Source organism: Heteronotia binoei, chromosome 3 (assembly GCF_032191835.1).
Source record: "Heteronotia binoei isolate CCM8104 ecotype False Entrance Well chromosome 3, APGP_CSIRO_Hbin_v1, whole genome shotgun sequence".
Taxonomy (NCBI): Eukaryota; Metazoa; Chordata; class Lepidosauria; order Squamata; family Gekkonidae; genus Heteronotia; species Heteronotia binoei.
The window spans coordinates 114416957-114437648 of record NC_083225.1 but is presented as its reverse complement, the minus strand read 5'-3'; the positions used below and the strand labels follow the sequence as shown (position 1 = coordinate 114437648).

Here is a 20692-nt window from a genome sequence, read left to right as displayed (position 1 = left end):
AAAAAAGTAAAATCAGTTGCAGCCGGAAATTTGGAGAGACCATTAAATATTATAGCATTGTGTGCTATGCAGAATTCAATTAATCTAAGACCCGCCTTATTGGTTAAAGTATCTTTAGAACAATGAGGCAAACATAATTGTAGTGGAAGGGATTCAGGCACTTCAAAGCCAAAATGAGAGATCCATTTCTGATCATTACTGTCTATCCAAGCATTAAAATCACCCAAAATCATGCACTGAGCAGTATGGAATTTCCTAGACAAAGACATCACATAATCAGAAAATTTCTCCCAGACAGCATCAAACTCCAGCTCTCCATTAGAAGGGGCTAAATAAACATTAATCATGATTAGAGTCAGTGCTGGAGAGGACAGCAATAAAGCCTGGGCAAATGGCGGGCAAGGATCCAAGAGGACCACCTTAAATGGTAAGTTGGATTTCACCAAAGCAGCCAGGCCTGCTTTACTGCGACCTTTAGAATGAGTTCTATAAGCAGGGAGATTAAAAACTTTAAAATCCATCAGTCTAAAACTGTCTTCCACTCATGTTTCCTGAAGGTAGACACAATCAAAAGATTTCAAAAAGTCCAAAAAATCTGAGTCATTCACTTTACTATTCCACCCAGTTATGTTCCAGGAGACAATGTGGATATTCCTTGTGGCTTCCCTAGCTGGTAGTCAATCAATAATGGATATCCTTTCTAGCACCTTGGCATCATCAGTGAAAATACAGCCATTATGTTGGGATGCTCTTGAGCCAGTTAGAGAGGCTTCCATAGTCAGATCAATTAAGTCAGCCAATGGGGAACAAGGGAACAGGGAGTTGCCTGCAGGATCCAGGTTGATTGAAGGAACTGATTTCCCCAGCTCTAAAGATCTTTGCAGCTGCCGCTTAGTACATTCAAGTCTTATGAGGATCGCCTGTTGTTCTTTTGCTGGAAGGCTCCCAAATGACTGCAGAAGGTCATGTTCTATTGAAACATTAAGGGGACTATGTATCACATCCATAGAGGGCTGCACTGATGACTCATTATCCAACTCGGGGTTTGATTGGGACTGACCAGAGCATGCTCTGGATACATTAAAACACATCGAATCCTTATATTTTGCCACTGAAGTTGATGCCTTCTTCAAAAGATGAGGATTACTTCGTGTACTGTCCCTTGTGGACAGGTTAGGCAGCAGAGCATTAGTTTGAGAGTTAATAAAGGATCGCACAGGGAAAACCCCCTTCGACCACAAGCAATTCTTTCGCCTCAAAATTAGTGATGGAATGTTGGGGGATTGAAAGGTAAGTAGAATCCTCTGCATTTGAGACTGATCATTAAGAGATTTGATGGTAATCAAGTCAATTTTGTGATAGTTCAGATGAAGAAGTTCACAGAGATGAGATTTAACTAAAAGTTTACTTCTCCAGCATGGGGTCTTCCCGCCATAAGGACAAACTGTGATGCATACCTTATTGGGCTGTAGAACCAATTATTGCACGTTGCTTTCATGGCCCACAGTGACCTTAGACTCCGTAAAGGAGCTCCAGGGATCCACATCCTGTGTTGCAGACAGACACCGCTTTAAAGGGGCTAAAGCTCTAATAGAGGTATCATCCAGCTGGGTTAAGTGAACTTTATCCATTGACACTGATAGTCTCTTTATTTCAAAAGAAAGGTCAAGAATTTGATCTTCTAATCCCTTTAACTTTTTAAAGATACATTCCACTGTGCTTGCAATCAGGGTAATTGGGGCGAGCTCGTCAGAAGACATGGATCTTTCTTTACTATCACAGCATGTTTGTAACTCATGCTGTCTCTGCTGCACCTTTAAAGTTCCCACCTCAGACTGGAGTTGAGAGTCTACGACATCTTCGTGGTCAGACTCATTAGTCAGTTCCTCCTTTTCTGCTGGCTCTAACTCGTCTTCTAGAGGGGAGAAGCGATTTGATGTTTTAATAGCAAATGATGGCAGAGCAGATTTGGACTTGTTTAAGTTTATTTCAATTTATATCCCGCCCTTCCCGCCGAAGTGGCTCAGGGCGGCTCACAACATATAAAATCTAACATAGAATTTTAAATTTAAAATACATCAATTACAACAGTTAAAACAGTAAAATAATAAAACATTTAAACAGTGATCTATCAAAATACTACACTGAACCTTCTATAGAATTTCTAATGCCAGTTAATTATAGGCCATCCGGAAGAGGGCTGTCTTACAGGCCCTGCGGAACTGGCCAAGGTCCCACAGGGCCCTCACCTATTCTGGCAGCTGGTTCCACCAGCAAAGAGCCATTACAGAAAAGGCCCTGTCCCTGGTGGATTTCAGACAGGCCTCCTTTGGCTCGGGGATAGCAAGCAGATTTTGAGAGCCCTATCTCAGTACTCTCTGGGGAACATGCGGGGAGAGACGGTCCCTAAGGGAGGCAGGTCCTAGGCCATATAGGGCTTTAAAGGTAATAACCAGCACCCTGTATCAGACTCGGTATATTATCGGCAGCTGGTTGTGAGGCCTGGCCCTCACTGATGACTGCCCACCCACAGAATCAGTGGGGGAGATGTCAGGGGTGATTTACTTCCTGCTGCCAGTGTCTGCATGGGGGGAGGAGAGGGCCCATCAGCTTCCAAGCCTCCTTGGCAGTGACACTGCTTGCCCTTGCCTGCTCTCCCTCCTTTCCCACTTCTGTCACACAATGCTTCTGAGGGATGAAGAGTGAGGGGGAAGCAAGAAGAGTGCCAGAAAGGGCCTGCCCCCTTTCTCACCTGAGAACAAGGCTCTGTGGACTAGGCCTTGCATCTGTGAGAGGCAAACAGGTGTGGGGCACTTACTTTGTGATGGGGGAGGGAGCCTGACTGTTAGGGTCAACATTTGTCTAGGGCCAATTGTATCTATTCTAACAATATGCCTTAATACTAGTTGAATATGAATGAATATGATTATGATTATAACATTTTCAAATACAATAAATGAGCATTCAGTAAATTCGAGGGTGGAGGCTGAATTTAACTAGAAATTAAACTTAAAATATTCAATTCATTTTTTTCAATTGACTGAACTGTGATGTCCCATAATTATTAATTTAATGCAAGCAATAGTCTTTTAACAATGGAAGTTCTATCACAATTACTTATTGACCAGGGTCTTCCGTTGCAGAAAATCACAAATTATAATTTTACAGGTTAAACTACTAACTGAGATTACCCAAATTAATCAAATTGTTTTGCTTCTCTGACATCATTAGAGTCGTATATGAGATCAATAGCTAACTTGACCCTGAAAAAAATAACATAAACTTGAGCATATCTGACTTACACTAGTTCCATATATAGGTTCAGACTTGTCTATGAGACAAACTAGATTTTATGGCATCCATGGGTCTGAGAAAGGGGGGCGGGGAGGCAGGGAGGAGACACCTCTTTAAGAAACCAAAAAGAGTACAAAGTACCAGAGTATCAGAGGCCGCACAAAAGAAAATGTTGTATTGGATTGTGTGCACACCAAATATTAGTATATACCATGCAAAAAGTACAGTGTGATGAGTAAAAAGGTAAAAGGGCTCTTGCATACTTGGAATAATTGCATACTTGAGCAAGTATACTTCTACTGTTATGAAGCCAGCTGATAAAAGTGGTACAGTTATAATTCAAGATACTGTGGAGTATGTGCAGAAGGTCAAGAGGTAACTTTCTAATAGAGCCTTCTACAAGCCAATCCAACCAGACACATTCTTTTCATTATTAAACTTGTTCATGTAGATCTAGTTTTGGGGTACATTGAAAAATCCTGTTCTTCCTTTGTTTAATGAATTTTCAAGAGTTCCCATAATTTATTTGCTTCCCAAGATTCATAAACGTGAAAGACCCCCTCCAGGCAGACCTAAAACCTCTCTTTCGAAAAAGATAATCTTTCGGTCACCATGGATGTTAAATCATTAAACATGAAGAGGCCCTTTCAGTTGCACTTTTTTTTTTTCTTCAGAAGAAGAAAGACTTGTCTCCTCCCACCTCTTATTTGATGTAACTCCTTGAAATTTTTCTAGAAAAAAAACTATTTACATTTTCAAGATCAATTTTTTTTTCAGAAACAAGGGATTGCCAGGGGCAGTTCAGTAGGATATACTGGTATATGTTCATGCAGGGCATTTATGTTACTGTTTGCAAAGGCTACAGGGTTGAGGGTGAGAGAGATCTAGTGATTTAAGTCCTGGGACTCTGCATCAATCATCATGATTCCAAAGCAAGGAAAAGATCTTTCCAGACCAGCTTCTTTCATCCTATCTCTCTCTTGAATCAAGGCTACAAAATTTTCACAGCCGTAATTGCCAAAAAGTATGTTCACCCAGATCAATCAGGATTCATGACAGGGCATGACTGGACAGAAAATATTAATAAAACTGTGCACATTATCTCAGCCTGCAAGCATTCCCATACAGAAGCCATCTTGTTTTCATTAGATGTGGAGAAGGCATTCCATTCTCTAGAGAATCATGCCCTTAACAACTCTTCCAAAAGATGGACTATTAAGGATATCCAGGGCTGTTTTTGTAGCAGGAACTCCTTTGCATTTTAGGCCACACCCCTGATGTAGCTAATCCTCCAAGAGCTTACAGTAGGCACTGTAATAAGAGCCCTGTAAGATCTTTGAAGATTGGCTACATCTGGGGTGTGTGGCCTAATATGTAAAGGAGTTCTTGCTACAAAAAAGTCCTGAGGATATCTACTTTGAACCTTGTGCTCATCTTCAAGTCAATGGCATACGAGCTGAAACAATTGACTTGCACAGGGGAATCAGACAGGATTGCCATCTATCCCTGGTCCTGTTTGGACTTGCTTTAATGCCACTAGCTTCTACAATATGCTATGACCCCGACATTCATGGAGTTGAACTTGATCCTCACACTTTCAAGTGGAGTCCATTTGTGGATGACATTCTACCAGTGCCATAGCTCTCAAGGGGCTGGAGGGGGAAGTGCCTCTTTGCATTTTTTTACGGGCCCCCTCACACAACCTCTTCAGTAATTTTCCTTTCAGTGTGTGTTTTCAGTGCAGACTAATGTCAGGCATTTTAACTCTGGTGATTCCCAAATCCAGCTGCAGATCATGTCTCCTTGAAACTATCATTGTTGACACCTTCAGAGCCATAAAAGTAACCATTTGCCAGCTCAATTGCCTCTTTTGTTCTCAGGCCTCTGTTGTGGGGGAGTAAGATAAAGGAGATTGTGAGCTTCTCTGAGACTCAGAGTATAGGGCAGGATATGCAATATCTTCTTCTTCTACTGGATCAGACAGGAATTGTTGAGACTTAATTAGAATTTTAATAGATTTTAATCAATTGTAGTTAAATGTTATTTATTGTACAATGTATGCATTAAGTTCTTGTTGTTAGCCGCCCTGAGCCGCTTTGGCGGGGAGGGCGGGATACAAATAAAATGTGATGATGATGATGTTTCAACTATCAAAGCTTGTCTGTTCAGACAGAATTTGAATGGAAATCTTTGTTATATTGCTACTGAGAGGCGCTACCTGATAAAAATGGAGTACCCCAGTGCAAATAAAGAGAGAGGGTCTCCTACTTCTGTTAAACAAAATGGAGTCTGACCAAAGACAGGCCAAGAAAACACTCCATCTAAGCAGGTGGAGTGGACCCAATAGAGAGCTTGTTTTGGTTGGTGCCTGAAGTCTGTTTCCCAGCGTAGTCTCAACCATCCCCCCCCCTCCAGCGCCTCTGTCCAAATGGGATGCATAATAACATGGGAACTACGGGTAAGTATTACTCTCACTCTGATCTTCTGCTACTTGCCAATTGTCCCTTCCTCCAGCCTATTACCTCTACCTTGCTAACTCCAATCAAATGCATAATTTGATTGATCTTACCCTTAAAGGTCTTTGATCCCTTTCCGAGTGTCAGCCAAAAACCGGTAACAAATTATTCAATTGCTCCAAAATGTGCAAAGTTTTCCAACATAGCGATTCAAGATAGCCATCAATGGAACATCAAAGCCCCTTGGTAACTAATGACCCCCCCTCCGTCAAACCCCTATACAGTGTGGATCAAAAACCCATCTCAGTGTGCATTCTGTAGGGCGTCATTTGCAGTCTGTACCACCCATTATTCCTGTAATTGGGCCTATAGGGTGTGTTACACTGGTTGTTCGCATTTCTCTCCGTGTACTTCCCATTGAACGGATGTCTCCTCTTCTGGATCAGTCGAATATTACCCGCTTCAACAACCCTTGAATTCCTCTATTGATAACCTCTATTTTTTTAGTCTCTTGATTGCTTGTACATAATCTCTGTGTGTGTAAATCCTTTTGCTACATATCCTAAGTAAACACTACAAAATATAATTGCTTGGACTATTTTTGGCTGAAAACCCGAACTCCATATTATTGAAAGCAAAGATCTTCGCTCCTAATTTGCTCTACCAAGTCTCTTAGCTAATTTCCCCATTAAAAACAAGAGACTTAAAGCATTGCCTGTAACAATATCCATATAAAAGGTTACAAGGACTATTTAAATGAATGAAGTCAGGATGCAAAGTTGCAATGTGCTTTCAATGTACTTGTGAATGAATTCAAATTCAGGAAACTTAGTTTGGTATAAGGAACTGAAGCATTTCTGAAATCTTTTAATCCTCTTTTAGCAATGAAATGTAATATTTGAGGAAATCTGTTTTTATGTATGTGAAGAAGTGTATACATGCTGAGAGTATGTTATCACAGGTACCCTGGGATGACTTTCGTTTGGTTTGGGGGTTCTGCAGGAATGACCCTGGTTTCATTCTCACATCCCTGTTACCTGTTGCATTTATGTTCACTAACTAAATTGTTCAGGGTGGTGAGAACCAGAGAGGATTGTGAGGAACTCCAAAGGGATCTGTTGAGGCTGGGTGAGTGGGCGTCAACGTGGCAGATGCGGTTCAATGTGGCCAAGTGCAAAGTAATGCACATTGGGGCCAAGAATCCCAGCTACAAATACAAGTTGATTGGGTGTGAACTGGCAGAGACTGACCAAGAGAGAGATCTTGGGGTCGTGGTAGATAACTCACTGAAAATGTCAAGACAGTGTGCGTTTGCAATAAAAATGGCCAACGCCATTCTGGGAATTATTAGGAAGGGAATTGAAAACAAATCAGCCAGTATCATAATGCCCCTGTATAAATCGATGGTACGGTCTCATTTGGAATACTGTGTGCAGTTCTGGTCGCCGCACCTCAAAAAGGATATTATAGCATTGGAGAAAGTCCAGAAAAGGGCAACTAGAATGATTAAAGGGCTGGAGCACTTTCCCTATGAAGAAAGGTTGAAACGCTTGGGAATCTTTAGCTTGGAGAAACGTCGACTGCGGGGTGACATGATAGAGGTTTACAAGATAATGCATGGGATGGAGAAAGTAGAGAAAGAAGTACTTTTCTCCCTTTCTCACAATACAAGAACTCGTGGGCATTCGATGAAATTGCTGAGCAGACAGGTTAAAACGGATAAAAGGAAGTACTTCTTCACCCAAAGGGTGATTAACATGTGGAATTCACTGCCACAGGAGGTGGTGGCGGCCACAAGTATAGCCACCTTCAAGAGGGGTTTAGATAAAAATATGGAGCACAGGTCCATCAGTGGCTATTAGCCACAGTGCGTGTGTATATATAAATTTTTTTGCCACTGTGTGACACGCCACAGTGCGTGTGTATATATAAAATTTTTTGCCACTGTGTGACACAGAGTGTTGGACTGGATGGGCCGTTGGCCTGATCCAACATGGCTTCTCTTATGTTCTTATGTGCTAAATTGCTGCCATTCATTGATCTTACAGGCCTATTTCAGCTCAATGCATCTTGGTTCTGCATGGTTGGTCCATAACAGCTGCCCCTGGCCTCTCTTTTCCAAGCAGGACTTGAGGATATTTTATTTGATTGTTTGTATCTGAGGAAATGTGTTTGCACACAAAAGTTTCTACTTTAAATAATACTTTTTTGGTCTTAAAGGTTCCAGAGCATAGTGATGTTCTGTTTCTGCTTGTGTGATTGTCCTGGGGGCACTTGTTTTTTGAGCAACAGGCACAAGAACTGCTGTTTGAAGAAAGACCCAGCACACGTTCTCTAGGAGAGAATCCCTTGAATGTAGGGGCATATGATCAGGGATGGCCAATGTAAGAGCCACATGCAATAAATGTAATGTGTTTGAGAGCCGCAAGACATGAATGTCAGATATTTGAGAGCTGCAGGGAGTGAGGGAGAGAAGGGAGGAAGGAAGGCAAATAGATTTGGGGAGGGAAGGGTGGAAACAAAGCAACTTTAAACGCATTCTCCAAGCTGCCAGCTTTGTTGACTTGGGGGAAGTCTTTAAAGAGAGAAATGCCTTCTCCAAGTTGGCCAATGGGGCAGTTGGGGCTTTGAGAGCTACACAATGTGTGAAAGCCATATGTGGCTCCTGAGTCACACTTTGGCCATCCCTGTGATATATGGTGGTCCAGACCTTACTTTGGAGTTGACTACTACTATAATAAATTACAACAAATCTGAAATATTAGTGTGCAATAAACCACTTTTATTTGTAACAATAACAACCCTGAAACATTTTTATGCAATAACCTACTGGTATTTATTATTTATTTATTGGTTATTTATAAGTATAAGCATGGTGTGACAGCTAATAGCAGGCCCCACTTGGACCCCCTGAGCAAAAAGTTGCTAGCTATGGGGCTGCATTCTGCTATATATGACTAATCCAGATATATCTATGTGAAATTTCAATAGTGCTCTCCAGCACTTTAGGACTCTTTAGGAATCTTAGGACTTTGCATCAATCAAATCACTATCAGCACCATATATGCAAGAAATGACAACTGGCTAAACTTCTTTGAAGAAATTTTGCAGTCTCTGTGAACGTTTCAAGAAGGAGAGGTCATCTTAGGGCAAGACTTAGGCGCTCGCGAAGCGCTGGGTTTGCGGAGGGGGCAGGTGCTTCCTCTGTGCCTGTCTGCCTGGCTTCAGCTGCTGCTTATAGCAAGCGCTGGGATCAGAGGGCGGAGGGAGCGATCCTGGCGCTTGCTGTAAGCAGCAGCTGAAGCCAGGCAGACAGGCATGGGGAAAGCACCTGCCCCCTCCACAAATCCAGCGCTTCACGAGCGCTGGCTGTGGAGGGGGCGGCGTGCTTTCTCCGTGCCTGCATGCCTGGCTGGGAGACAAGCGGCGAGATCGCTCCCTCCGCCCCCATCGCAAACCCAGCACTTCGCAGGGAGCGATCTCGCTGCTTGTCTCCCAGCCAGACACGCAGGCGCGGGGGAAGCACGCCGCCCTTGCGTGCCTGGCTGGGAGACAAGCAGTGAGATCGCTCCCTGCGAAGTGCTGGGTTTGCAATGGGGGTGGAGGGAGCGATCTCGCCGCTTGTCTCCCAGACAGGCACACAGGCATGGGGGAAGCACGCCGCGCTTCTCTAAATCTTGTTCTTTTAGGATTCTTGTAAGTTTGTCCATTTCTCTCCAATGCATGACTTTCATAGTCCATTCCCACACTTCTGGTATTTTGTCTTGTTTCCACATTTGCGCATATAATGTCCATGCAGCTGAAAGCATGTACCAAGTTATTGTTCTATCTTTCTTTCTTTCGAAATTTTCGAAATTTTCCCATTTGCTATCCCAACAGGAAAATATCTGGTGCCTTCTTAATATTATATCCCAAGACTTTTGAAATCTCCTGCTGAATCATTTGCCAGAATTGTTTCACCTTTTCATACGTCCACCACATATGATAGAAAGATCCTTCATGACATTTACATTTCTAACATCTAACATCTAACAACTGATTGTTCATTTTTGCCATTTTTTTAGGTGTCATGTACCACCTATATAGCATTTTAAAAGCATTTTCTTTAATGTTATAACATGTAGAAATTTTCATAGAGTTCTTCCATAAATATTCCCATGACTCCATCTGTATTTCCTTATTTATATTTATCACCCATTTTATCATTTGTGATTTGACTACTTCATCTTCCGTAGACCATTTCAAAAATAGCTTATATGTCCTTGAGATCAGCTTTTCATTTTCTCCAAACAGCATTCTCTCCAGTTCTGTTTGTTCTTGTCTTATTCCATAGTTCTTAATGTCCTGTTTTAGTAAGCTCTTTATTTGTTGCAATTGAAACCAATTATATTTATATTGTATTTCTTCAGCTGTTTTTAATTTCACTTTTTTTCCTTGGATCTTTAAAAGTTGTTTATATGTTAACCACTTCTCTACTTTAATATCTGAATACAGTTTTATTACTTCTGTTGGTATGATCCAAAGCGGTTTCCTTTCATCACCATATCTTTTACATTTTGACCAAGTATTTAACAGATTGCTTCTGATATAGTGATGTGAAAATAAACCATCCATCTTAGTTTTCCCATAGTACATGTAAGCATGCCATCCATCTCATCTCTATTTTCATAGCCTCTTGATTGTCTGTATTGTATTGTCTCTGTGTTTGATTGTACCTTTTAACATAATTTTCCAGTAAAATATTATAAAATATATCTACTGTGGAGTTTTCCTTTCTGAAACTGGATCTCTGTATTATCGGTGGAAAAGATCTCTGCTCTAATTTGCTCTGCCTAAGTCTCCCTCTGGCTAATTTTCCCATCAAAAAGAGTAGACCCCAAGCATTTCCAGTAACATCTGGCCTGCAAGTCACTCCTGTTTGTTCTGCTTTTCCTAGGTTGGAGACTATTCCTCAGATGGGAGAAGAACAAGGCAAAATAGTATAAAAGTAGTTCTACTTTGTGTTTGTCACCTGTTAAAATTTCACAAGGGCAAACCTAGCCTTTCCTTTTTTTTTCTTCTTGTTTAAAACATAGCCAAAGAAGCCTTTATTGTTGTTTTTAGCATCCCTCACAGTCCATGTATCAACTGGAGTACATAAAGGCATTGCAAGAGAATATGTGCAAGAGAGTCCACTGACTGAATGGGACAGGGATATATATAATTGATCCAAAAAGGGGGTCCTTAGCGGATGAAAAGGGGCATTTGAATTGTGCATAAATTGTGCATAACTTTTCAGATGTATAACAGTTGTTGTATTTAGCAATGAGAAAAAACCCTTTATCACTTGTCATAGCTATTTTGAAACTAATTAGAATAATAGTATAGTTTGTTGTAAGAAAGAAAAATATTAATTTGGCAGTTTTGTATCAGATTGATTTGAATTAGGAACTTCTGAGTAGATGATTAGGAACATCAAATCAGATATTAGAAGAAACAGACCTAGAAACAATTCACATTATGTGATAGCAACAATCCATTGTTGTGATAGCAACAGCTTACACAGATCCTTCCAGAAGCCTTACCCAGTTATATGAAGCTTGCTATTACAGTCATGAAACAAGAGAAATAAATGGATGAGAAAATATAATTACAATATATACTCATTAAAACAATTTGATCAATAATCCTACACACCATAGCACATCAATCAGTATCCATGAATTTGCTGGTACATCATATGTAATAGTCAATATAGGCTTTCACTCTATCAATCCACTCACCTGAACTGCAAAATCTCACATCTCTTATACTCATTTTGAACTTCACTTGATTGAAATATGTCATCTACCTAGATAAAAACATATAAGGGAAACAAAATTTTTAAAATTGGATTAATAACTGTCCATGCCTATCTGCAAATCAATGCACTTTAAAGAAGTATTTTTCCCAGAATGATTTCAGATTAATTAAAAACAATAATATAACTCTGGCTTTCCTCACCAAAATGAAAGCACTACTGTACATTGGAATCTGATACTGCTTCAATTCCAGCTTATATCATTATAGGCTAGGAAGTAACTCCCCACCACCACCCAAGCATGGCATATATTCAGATGCATGAATTATTCTTTTGTTTGAGTCATACATGAGTTAAAAAAAATCTGGGTCTCAATGACATCTTTATTACATTTCATTGTGTTTTCTTGGATTTTACTGTTTTTATTGCTAACATATATTTAATTTTGTAACTGCTCTGAGCCCTGTCCCACAGGTAAGGGTGGTTTAGAAATCTTACCTAATAACTAACTAACAAACTAAACCCAGGGATAATCTCAATATACAAAAATGTAAACTCACGTACAACACTTTGATTGAAAATAGCACAAATATTAAATGGTAGTTTGTGGGGTTATCACCGGAAAGATTCCCACCCTCATAACTGAGAACCTTTGAAGGGGAACAAAAGCAAAATCCTCCACCCAGGGTGTCAGGAAGCAGTATGGATCTCCTAGGCCCACATGAGCAGCATCATGCAGGTTCAAATCCACTGAATAGTTAATGGAACTTGTGGCCAGCAACAATTGTTATTACCTGTTCTTTTGCTGAGTTTCAGTACTACTGACTGGGGGAAAAAATCTCGATGCATATGATCATCTCAGGATTACCCTTTTAAAATGTTTTCTTAGTGCATTCTTTGACACAATTAATACAGGAGGGGGGATACACAAATCAAAAAACATTTAAAAACAAGAAAACTGCTTGATCAGACTAATGATCTATTGAGTCCAGCTTCCTGATTCACAGTGATAACTTTGGGAATGCAACAATCTGAGCATGAAGGTATATGAGCATGTAAGAACTGACCCCCCCCCCCCACAACACTATCTATGTATACATAGCTGTATGTATACACACTGAAAATAAAAACATAATGATGAAGGGTGTGTAATGTGCTGCTTCTGCTTTACAAACTCAGTCACATAATTTGGAACACTAACATCTGGGAATGAATTTGGAGGAAGAAAATTCTGGAAGCTTACATGTGTAGTCTAGATTTCTTCCACATTTTTCCCCAGCTGAGTTAACATACAGTTGTTCTAGGATTAGAGGAAGTAGGTTAGCTGGGGGAAATCATGTGGGAGTCAAAGATGAAATTGATCACAACTTGTTTCTGTGTGTACACCATTCTCAGTTAGAAACATACTTCTACAAGAATGTTGTACTGCTATGGTAGTGGTATGATGTTGTGGAGAGAAGCCTGTTCCTTACTCTATCAGGTAATGGCTGTCAAGCATGGTTGAATTCCACTGGTAATTGATTGTTTTAGGGTCCTCCATAAAGCTGGCCTGTGAAGTATCATGGAGGACCAAGGTCTATTAACTCTGTTATTCTTTCCCCCACCCCCTTCTTGCTTTATTGCTTGCAAAGTAGAAGTAGAGAGAAATGAAATTAACTTGAGAAAGAGTAATCAGCACCTTCCCATACATTCCTGTTAGGGAGTGTGGCACATCTGGGGAAAGCAAGGACGGAGTCCTGATAATGCTATGAGAATGTAGACATTTATGATAGTTTATGTGTGAGAGCGCATCCCTTGCCCCCACCTTTTGGAATCCTTTTGAAGTATGCCTTCAAAGTATTGTATCAATGAATCTTCAGCATCACTCTCAAGAATCTGTTACACAGAAAGTATCGGTCTATCAATAAACGTAGTTTTGTAACAAACCTGACTCGTCATTAAAACCGCATGCTTGACATTTTGAGAGTGATGCTATAAGAAGTTTAACAGCCCTGGCAACTTTGTAACCAGATGGCTAAAAAGATTCCAGTGAGCAGTGAACTTCCAGAACCTGAAAAAGGGGCGAGAGCACCAACACCACCGTGGCATGTGCTGGACACCCGGAGAGTCGCTGGGAAGGGCTCTCCTCTCCATATTCAACAACTCTCGGTCACCCCGCGCCAGTGGCAACTGCGCACCTCTACCACCATGATGGACGAGGTTCCAGCACACAGAGATGCCATCCTAACCAGGCACATGCGCCGGATGAAGATGGCCACTGGAGCAGGCGAGGTGGCCAAGCCTTGAGAGGAGGGGACTGTAGCAGCAACCTGCATGGAAATCGATCCACCTTTGGTAGAGGTGGAAGTGGCTGGGACCCATGAAATAAAGGCCCGGGGGATGAGGAAGACGAGATTGCTCGAGAATTCCATTCAATGGTAAGAATGGAAGTCGAAGAGGTCGCCAAGGGGTTGCGGGATGAGATGCAAGCGATGACCATCGTGATGGCCGGAGAATTCAACAGGCAAGTCGTCCGTATTCTGAGAACAACTGACCCAAGAAGAGCCCCGCAACCCCCTGTGGCTAGACCCTCGGCAATACCGCCCCGGGTGCAACTGGCGGCACCCCCGGCCCCTCGAGAGAGAGGCCGAGGGAGGGAGTTGGAGGCCACCTTCGATGGGGACCCTGAAGAGGTGGAATACTTCACAATCTAGGCCAATAGCTACATGCATTATTAGGGAAACACCTTCCCTGATGAATTTTGCTGTGGGGACTACCTGGGATTGAAGCTGAAGGGAGCTGCTAAGTGATGGTACGTGAGTTTGTACGAGGCCATGAGCACGGAACTGGATGATGTGGCCATTTTCCTCCAAGCATTACTGGACCAGTATGAGGACCCCCTACAGGAGACCCGCACGTTGGCCGCCCTAAGGGACATACAACAAGGCTCTAAGTCGATCCGAGAGTACGCAGCCGAGTTCCGCACCAACGCGGCTAAAGTGAGGGGGTGAAGTGAGCTGATGAAGATCGAGCATTTCACCCGGGGACTGAATGCGAGTGTTCTGGATCGAGCCCTGCAGCAAGCGAGGCCAACCACCCTGGTGTGGTGGATACAGCTGGCAGGAGAGGTAGAGACCAACATGAAGAGAGTGGCTATGCAGCACAAGCAGCAGAGTGGCAAGACGGGTCGTGACCAGAAACCAGGGGTGAAGACGGAGGCGAAGAAGGGACTTCCGGTGTGAGTTTCCAACAGAGCTGTTTTCTCCTGAATAAGGGGAAAACTTAATCCTTTGTTCAGGGTAGTATGACGCCTTAACGGACTCCCTGCCTGCATTTCTTAGTTAGAGATTTGCCCAGGATTACATGCAAACACTTTGAGCCATTGATCTCAGTTGATGATTGATTCTGAAGGGGATTTTTCTGAAGCTTTGAAGATCCGTCGTGGAAAAGGAGCGTCGTTCAGCATCTACAAAGGTTTAAGAGCCATTCAATTAGCTTAAGCCTGTCTGGATCTCACTCTCTTTTGGGACTGATAAACATCTGAAAGACTAAGAAGACCGAAGTTTAAAAAGCATAGCCGCTAAGGTACTTTGATCATTATCTCTCACTCCACCTTATTAAAACTTCAAGAGAAGGTAACAATTCATGACTGCAGATTAATGGAAACTCAAGTGCGTCTGAGAGGAATACCTGAAGGGGAGGAAATTGACTTAATGGATTATATGGTGAAAACAATTGCTGACTATTTAGAGGAAGATCCTGAAAAATTCAGAAACATGTTGGACAGTGTCTATAGAGTTAATTCATCATATGCAAAAGACAAAGGCCTACCAAGAGATATAGTTATAAAACTAAGGTCAAAGGATATGGCAGGGAAAATTCTAAATAAATTCTAAATAAAAGTTTCCAAAAAGCTCTGACAGTGGAAGGGAGTAGAATCAAAATAATGAAATAGCTGCCAAGACAAGTGATAAATGACAGGAAGAAATACAAGAGATTAACAGAGAAGCTGCTTGCAGAGGGAACGAGATACAGATGGATACTACCCGAGGGTTTGGGCTTTGAACAATGTGGAAGAAGGATTACAATAAGGAATGAGCAAGAGATGTACAGTTTTTTTTTTGAAAAGAATAAAGATTCTGCATCACAATGGAGTACAAGTTACTATCTTGGAATATAAATGGACTAAATTTACCACAAAAACAAAAAACAACATTTCATTGGATTAAAAAGCAAAAATGTAATATAATTTGTTTACAGGAAGTTCATATACAACAAAAGGATTACAAATTTTTGTGGAATAAACAATTGGGATTGGAGTTTTTTTCATTGGCGGATCAAAAGAAAAGGGGTGTGGTCTTTTACATCAAAGAACAATTAGAACCAAAACTGATATTTAAAGATAAAGATGGAAGATATATAGCAGTGGAAGTGATGATGGATGCAAAGAAAACGTTGTTATTAGGATTATATGAGCCCAATGGAGCAAAAGATAGCAATGTGATGAGATTATTTTAGACTGATTTTAGACTTTTATATTATGCAAAAACTTAATGGTAAATTTTAAATGGTATAGAAATGTATAATTGTTTTATTGTTCAACATGGCTTTTGCCACACCCTGTAAGCCGCCCTGAGCCTGCTCCAGCGGGGAGGGCGGGGTATACATAAAATTTTATTATTATATTATTATTATTAAAAGATGGGTTTTTTTAAAAGACATTAATCGACAGTTGGATGAAGTGTCCTATGACCAGATCCTGATGATGGGTGATTTTAATGGAACAATACAAAATAATATAGATAGATCTGGCCAAAAGAGGAATAATAAAGAAGGAAGACTGCCAAAATCATTTTTTGAGTTGGTTAAACAAGAAAGCTTGGAAGATATTTGGAGAAAATTTAATCCTGAAGTAAGAGACTATACTTTCTTTTCAGCAAGACATAATACTTTTTCCAGAATAGATATGTTATGGGGCTCTAAAAGCTTGGGCCTCATAACTAGAAAAGTGGAAATTCTACCAAAGGTTTGTGCAGATCATAACCCAATATGTTGGATTACAAAATTGCAAAAGAAAACAAGAAGATGGAGAATAAATGAGGACTTGCTACAAGATAAAGATATTGTGACTTTTCTAGAAAAGGAAACTACAGCGTTCTTTCAAATAAATGACACTGATGATATAGAATTCCAGACGATTTGGGATACTTATAAAGCAGTAATGAGAGGACTATTAATTACATTGAATAATAAAGATAAGAGGGCTAAAGAAAAGCAGATGTTAGACATACAAAATGAATAAAGAAAAAAGAAGGGGAACTAAGAAAAAGACCAGGGAAAAAGAAATTAATAAGGGAAATTACAATATTACAATTCCAAGTAAGACATTTGCTGTATAAAGAACTAGAATGGAACTTAAAAAGTTTGCAACAGAAATCGTTTGAAGATGCGAATAAACCTGGGAAGTATTTAGCTTAGCAACTGAAGAAAAAGAAAGAAAAAATTGTCAACAAAATTGTGGCAAACAGAAAAGAGATAGTGGATCAAGAAGGAATTAAAAGAGAATTTTTTTAAATATTATGCAAATTTATTTAAAGGCGTGAAAATCAAAAAAGAAAAAATGGAAGAGTATTTATGCAATATTAAAATAGCACCCCTGACTGAGTATATGAAAAAGATTTTGAATGACCCAATAGAAAAAATTGAAATTGAAGCAGCAATAAATGTAATGAAAGTAGGTAAGGCTCTCAGGCCGGATGGATATACAACTAAATTTTATAAAATTCTTAAAGATGAGATAGTACCAAAATTGCAAAAATTGATGAATATGATAAGAATAAAAGGGGAAATTCCAAATACTTGGAAAGAAGCTGTAATTTCGTTGATTCCCAAGGAAGATAGAGATGTCACAAATGTAAAGAACTATAGACCAATTTCATTATTAAACAATGATTATAAGATATATACAAGAATCTTGGCAGAACGACATAAGCAATATTTGATCAACTTTATAAAGGAAGATCAAGTGGGATTTCTCCCTAAAAGGCAAATAAGAGATAATGTAAGAACTGTTGTAAATATTGTAGAATATTATGTGAAGCATCCAGAAAAAGAGGTGGTGTTATTTTTTGTAGATGCAGAAAAAGCCTTTGACAATTTGAACTGGGACTTTATGTTTGCAGTAATGGAAAAAATAAATCTGGGAGAATATTTTATAAGGGAGGGACGGTGGCTCAGCGGTAGAGCATCTGCTTGGGAAGCAGAAGGTCCCAGGTTCAATCCCTGGCATCTCCACTAAAAAAGGGTCCAGGCAAATAGGTGTGAAAAACCTCAGCTGGAGACCCTGGAGAGCCGCTGCCAGTCTGAGAAGACAATACTGACTTTGGTGGACCAAGTGTCTGATTCAGTATAAGGCAGCTTCATATGTTCATAAGAATGACAAAAGCAATATATATGGATCAATACGCAAAATTGTGTATAAATGAAGACCTTACAAAAGAAATGAAGGTGAGCAAAGGTACAAGACAAGGATGTCCGCTTTCACCATTGTTGTTTATAATGACTCTTGAAATTCTGTTAATGCAAATACAAGACGACAAAGAGAAGGATTGAAAACTAGAGGATTTTCTTATAAATATAAAGCATTTGCAGACGATGTTGTGTTCATAACTGAGAATCCAATACAAGTGGTACCTTTGTTGATAGCTAAGATAAAAGAATACGGAGAAATGGCAGGACTATATATAAATAAAGAGAAGTCAAAATTTTTATGTAAAAATATGCAACTAAATAGACAGAAAGAATTGCAGAGTTTGATGGGATGCGAAGTTACTTCTAAAGTTAAATATTTAGGTCTAGAAATAACTATGAAGAATGTCGATTTGTATAAAAACAATTATGAAAAGTTACGGTGTAAGATGGATAAAGATATGATGAAATGGAATAGACTCAATTTGTCCTTGTTGGATAGGATTGCTGCAATTAAGATGAACATTCTGCCAAGAATAATGTATTTGTTCCAAACTATTCTGATTGTGAAAGATAGCAAACAATTTAACAAATGGCAAAAGGAAGATTTCTGAATTTGTATGGGCTGGGAAGAAACCGAGGATTAAGATGAAAATTTTAACAGATGCTAAGGAGAGGGGAGGTTTTCAACTTCCAGACTTAAGACTGTACTATGATGCAGTTTGTTTGACATGGATAAAGGATTGGATGATGCTGTTAAATAAAAAACTTTTATTGTTAGAAGCTCATGGGAACAAATTCGGCTGGCATGCTTATATGTACTATGGGAAAAATAAGATGGATGGTCTTTTTTCTCACCATTATATCAGAAATAACTTACTAAATACATGGATAAAATATAAGAAATATGGTGATGAAAGAAAGCCGCTATGGATAGTGCCAGCAGAAGTAATAAAAATAATAGCTGAATCTGATGAAGAGAGAGGGATGTCATATAACCAACTGCTAAAGATTCAAGGTGATAAAGTTGTATTAAAATCTGCAGAAGGGTTAAATAACAAGTATGACTGGTTTCAAATGCAACATAAAAAGCTTGATGGAAAATGATATTAAATCTGTTGGAATTAGACGTGAGCAAACGGAATTGGAAAAGGTTCTGCTTGGAGATAATGAAAAATTAATATCGAAAATATATAAATTATTGTTGAAATGGTCTACAGAAGAAGAAGTAGTAAAATCTCAAATGATTAAATGGGCAATTAATGTAAACAAGGAAATACAAATGGATACATGGGAGTATCTTTGGAAGAGCTCGATGAAAATATCAACATGTCAGAGTATTAAAGAGAACTGTGTCAAGATGATGTATAGGTTGTATATGACTCCGAAAAAACTGGCAAAGATGAGTAAAAAGATGTCGGATAGATGTTGGAAATGTAAAAAACATGAAGGTTCTTTTTATCATATGTGGTGGACTTGTGGAAAAGCGAAAAAGTTTTGGCAGATGATGTCAGTGTTGAGTTCCTTTAAGAACTAAACTGCTGAGTCAAGGTTATGCAACTAAAACTATACAGCTGTGATAGAAGTCACGAGAAGCACAGGTGTAGCTCATGTTACCAATCAGGCTTAGGATTGGGTGGCTGCACTATATCTGTGGTAGCATTACCCACAGCACTTTGCCTTGGCTTACATGCCGTGCCTTGGCCTTGGGCGATGCTGGATGAATGACATATGTGAAGGAGAAACCCTGTTGAACTGTTACTTTGGAGGACTGACTGACTGACTACTTTGCTGATTCATGTAATGTATTGGACTGACTTTGACTTCTCTATTGGACTGTGATTTGGTGCTGCATATTGGAGGACTGCTATTCTGTGTATGACCATTGCCTGCTTTGACTGCCTCTTACGTTTAACCCAAAATATATCTGTTAACTGGCTGTTGTGGAGTCTTTGTTTTTACCACAGTGTTCTGGAGTGCACTCAACTATCTACTCACTCAGGGGACCACACCTTCCTACGCATTCAAACTCTGTCATCGGTTATGGGCCCAGCGTAGGTCTCCTGGAGAGTAAGAGCGCTACGTGCCATCAGTTCTTGTGGTCTACTCGAGGTCTACTCGTGAGTAACAGCCTTTTTTGGACGTGGCAGTTTTTTTTGTATTTTCACGCAGGCAGAATGGAGTCCAGTATCCAAGTCTCCGGATTCCTCATCAAGAGGCTGAACGGGGAGAATTACTGCACCTGGTCTGAGAAGGTCACAATGATCCTCAAATATCATGGTTTGTGGGAGTACGTGACGAGTCCACCCAATATAGCCGTGTTAGACGCTGCTGATGACGCAGCTGTTATAGCAAAACACAGGAGCAATGAGGATAAAGCTTGTGCACTAATTGGTCTAACGTTGGAAGACAGCCAGCTTATCCACATAAAAAACTCCAGCAGTGCAAAGTCTTGTTGGGACGCTTTAAAGTCTCTCTATGTCAGTGAGAGTGTGGGCTCCCATATATACTTAATGAAGAAACTCCTTAGCGCAAAATATGTGTCTGGTGGGGAAATGAATGTCCACCTAGAGTTTATGCAACGTACCTTGCAACAGTTGCAGGAGAAGGAGGTGTTTTTTTCTGAGCAGCAGAAAGCCTATATAATCCTTTGCTCCCTGGATGCTAGTTATGATCAGTTTGTATCCTGTTTGGATATCTTGCCTAAAGCTGAGAT

General features: G+C 40.1%; 1 protein-coding gene across 1 annotated transcript in view; it reads right to left on the bottom strand.

The window, feature by feature from the left end:
• The window catches only part of TMPRSS15 (transmembrane serine protease 15), a 158409-nt gene that overhangs the window by 111160 nt on the left and 26557 nt on the right, over window positions 1-20692 (bottom strand). Inside the window, exon 3 of the mRNA XM_060235273.1 lies at window positions 11513-11580. Coding sequence (XP_060091256.1) covers window positions 11513-11580 — 68 coding nt within the window. The remainder of the gene's footprint in view (window positions 1-11512; window positions 11581-20692) is intronic.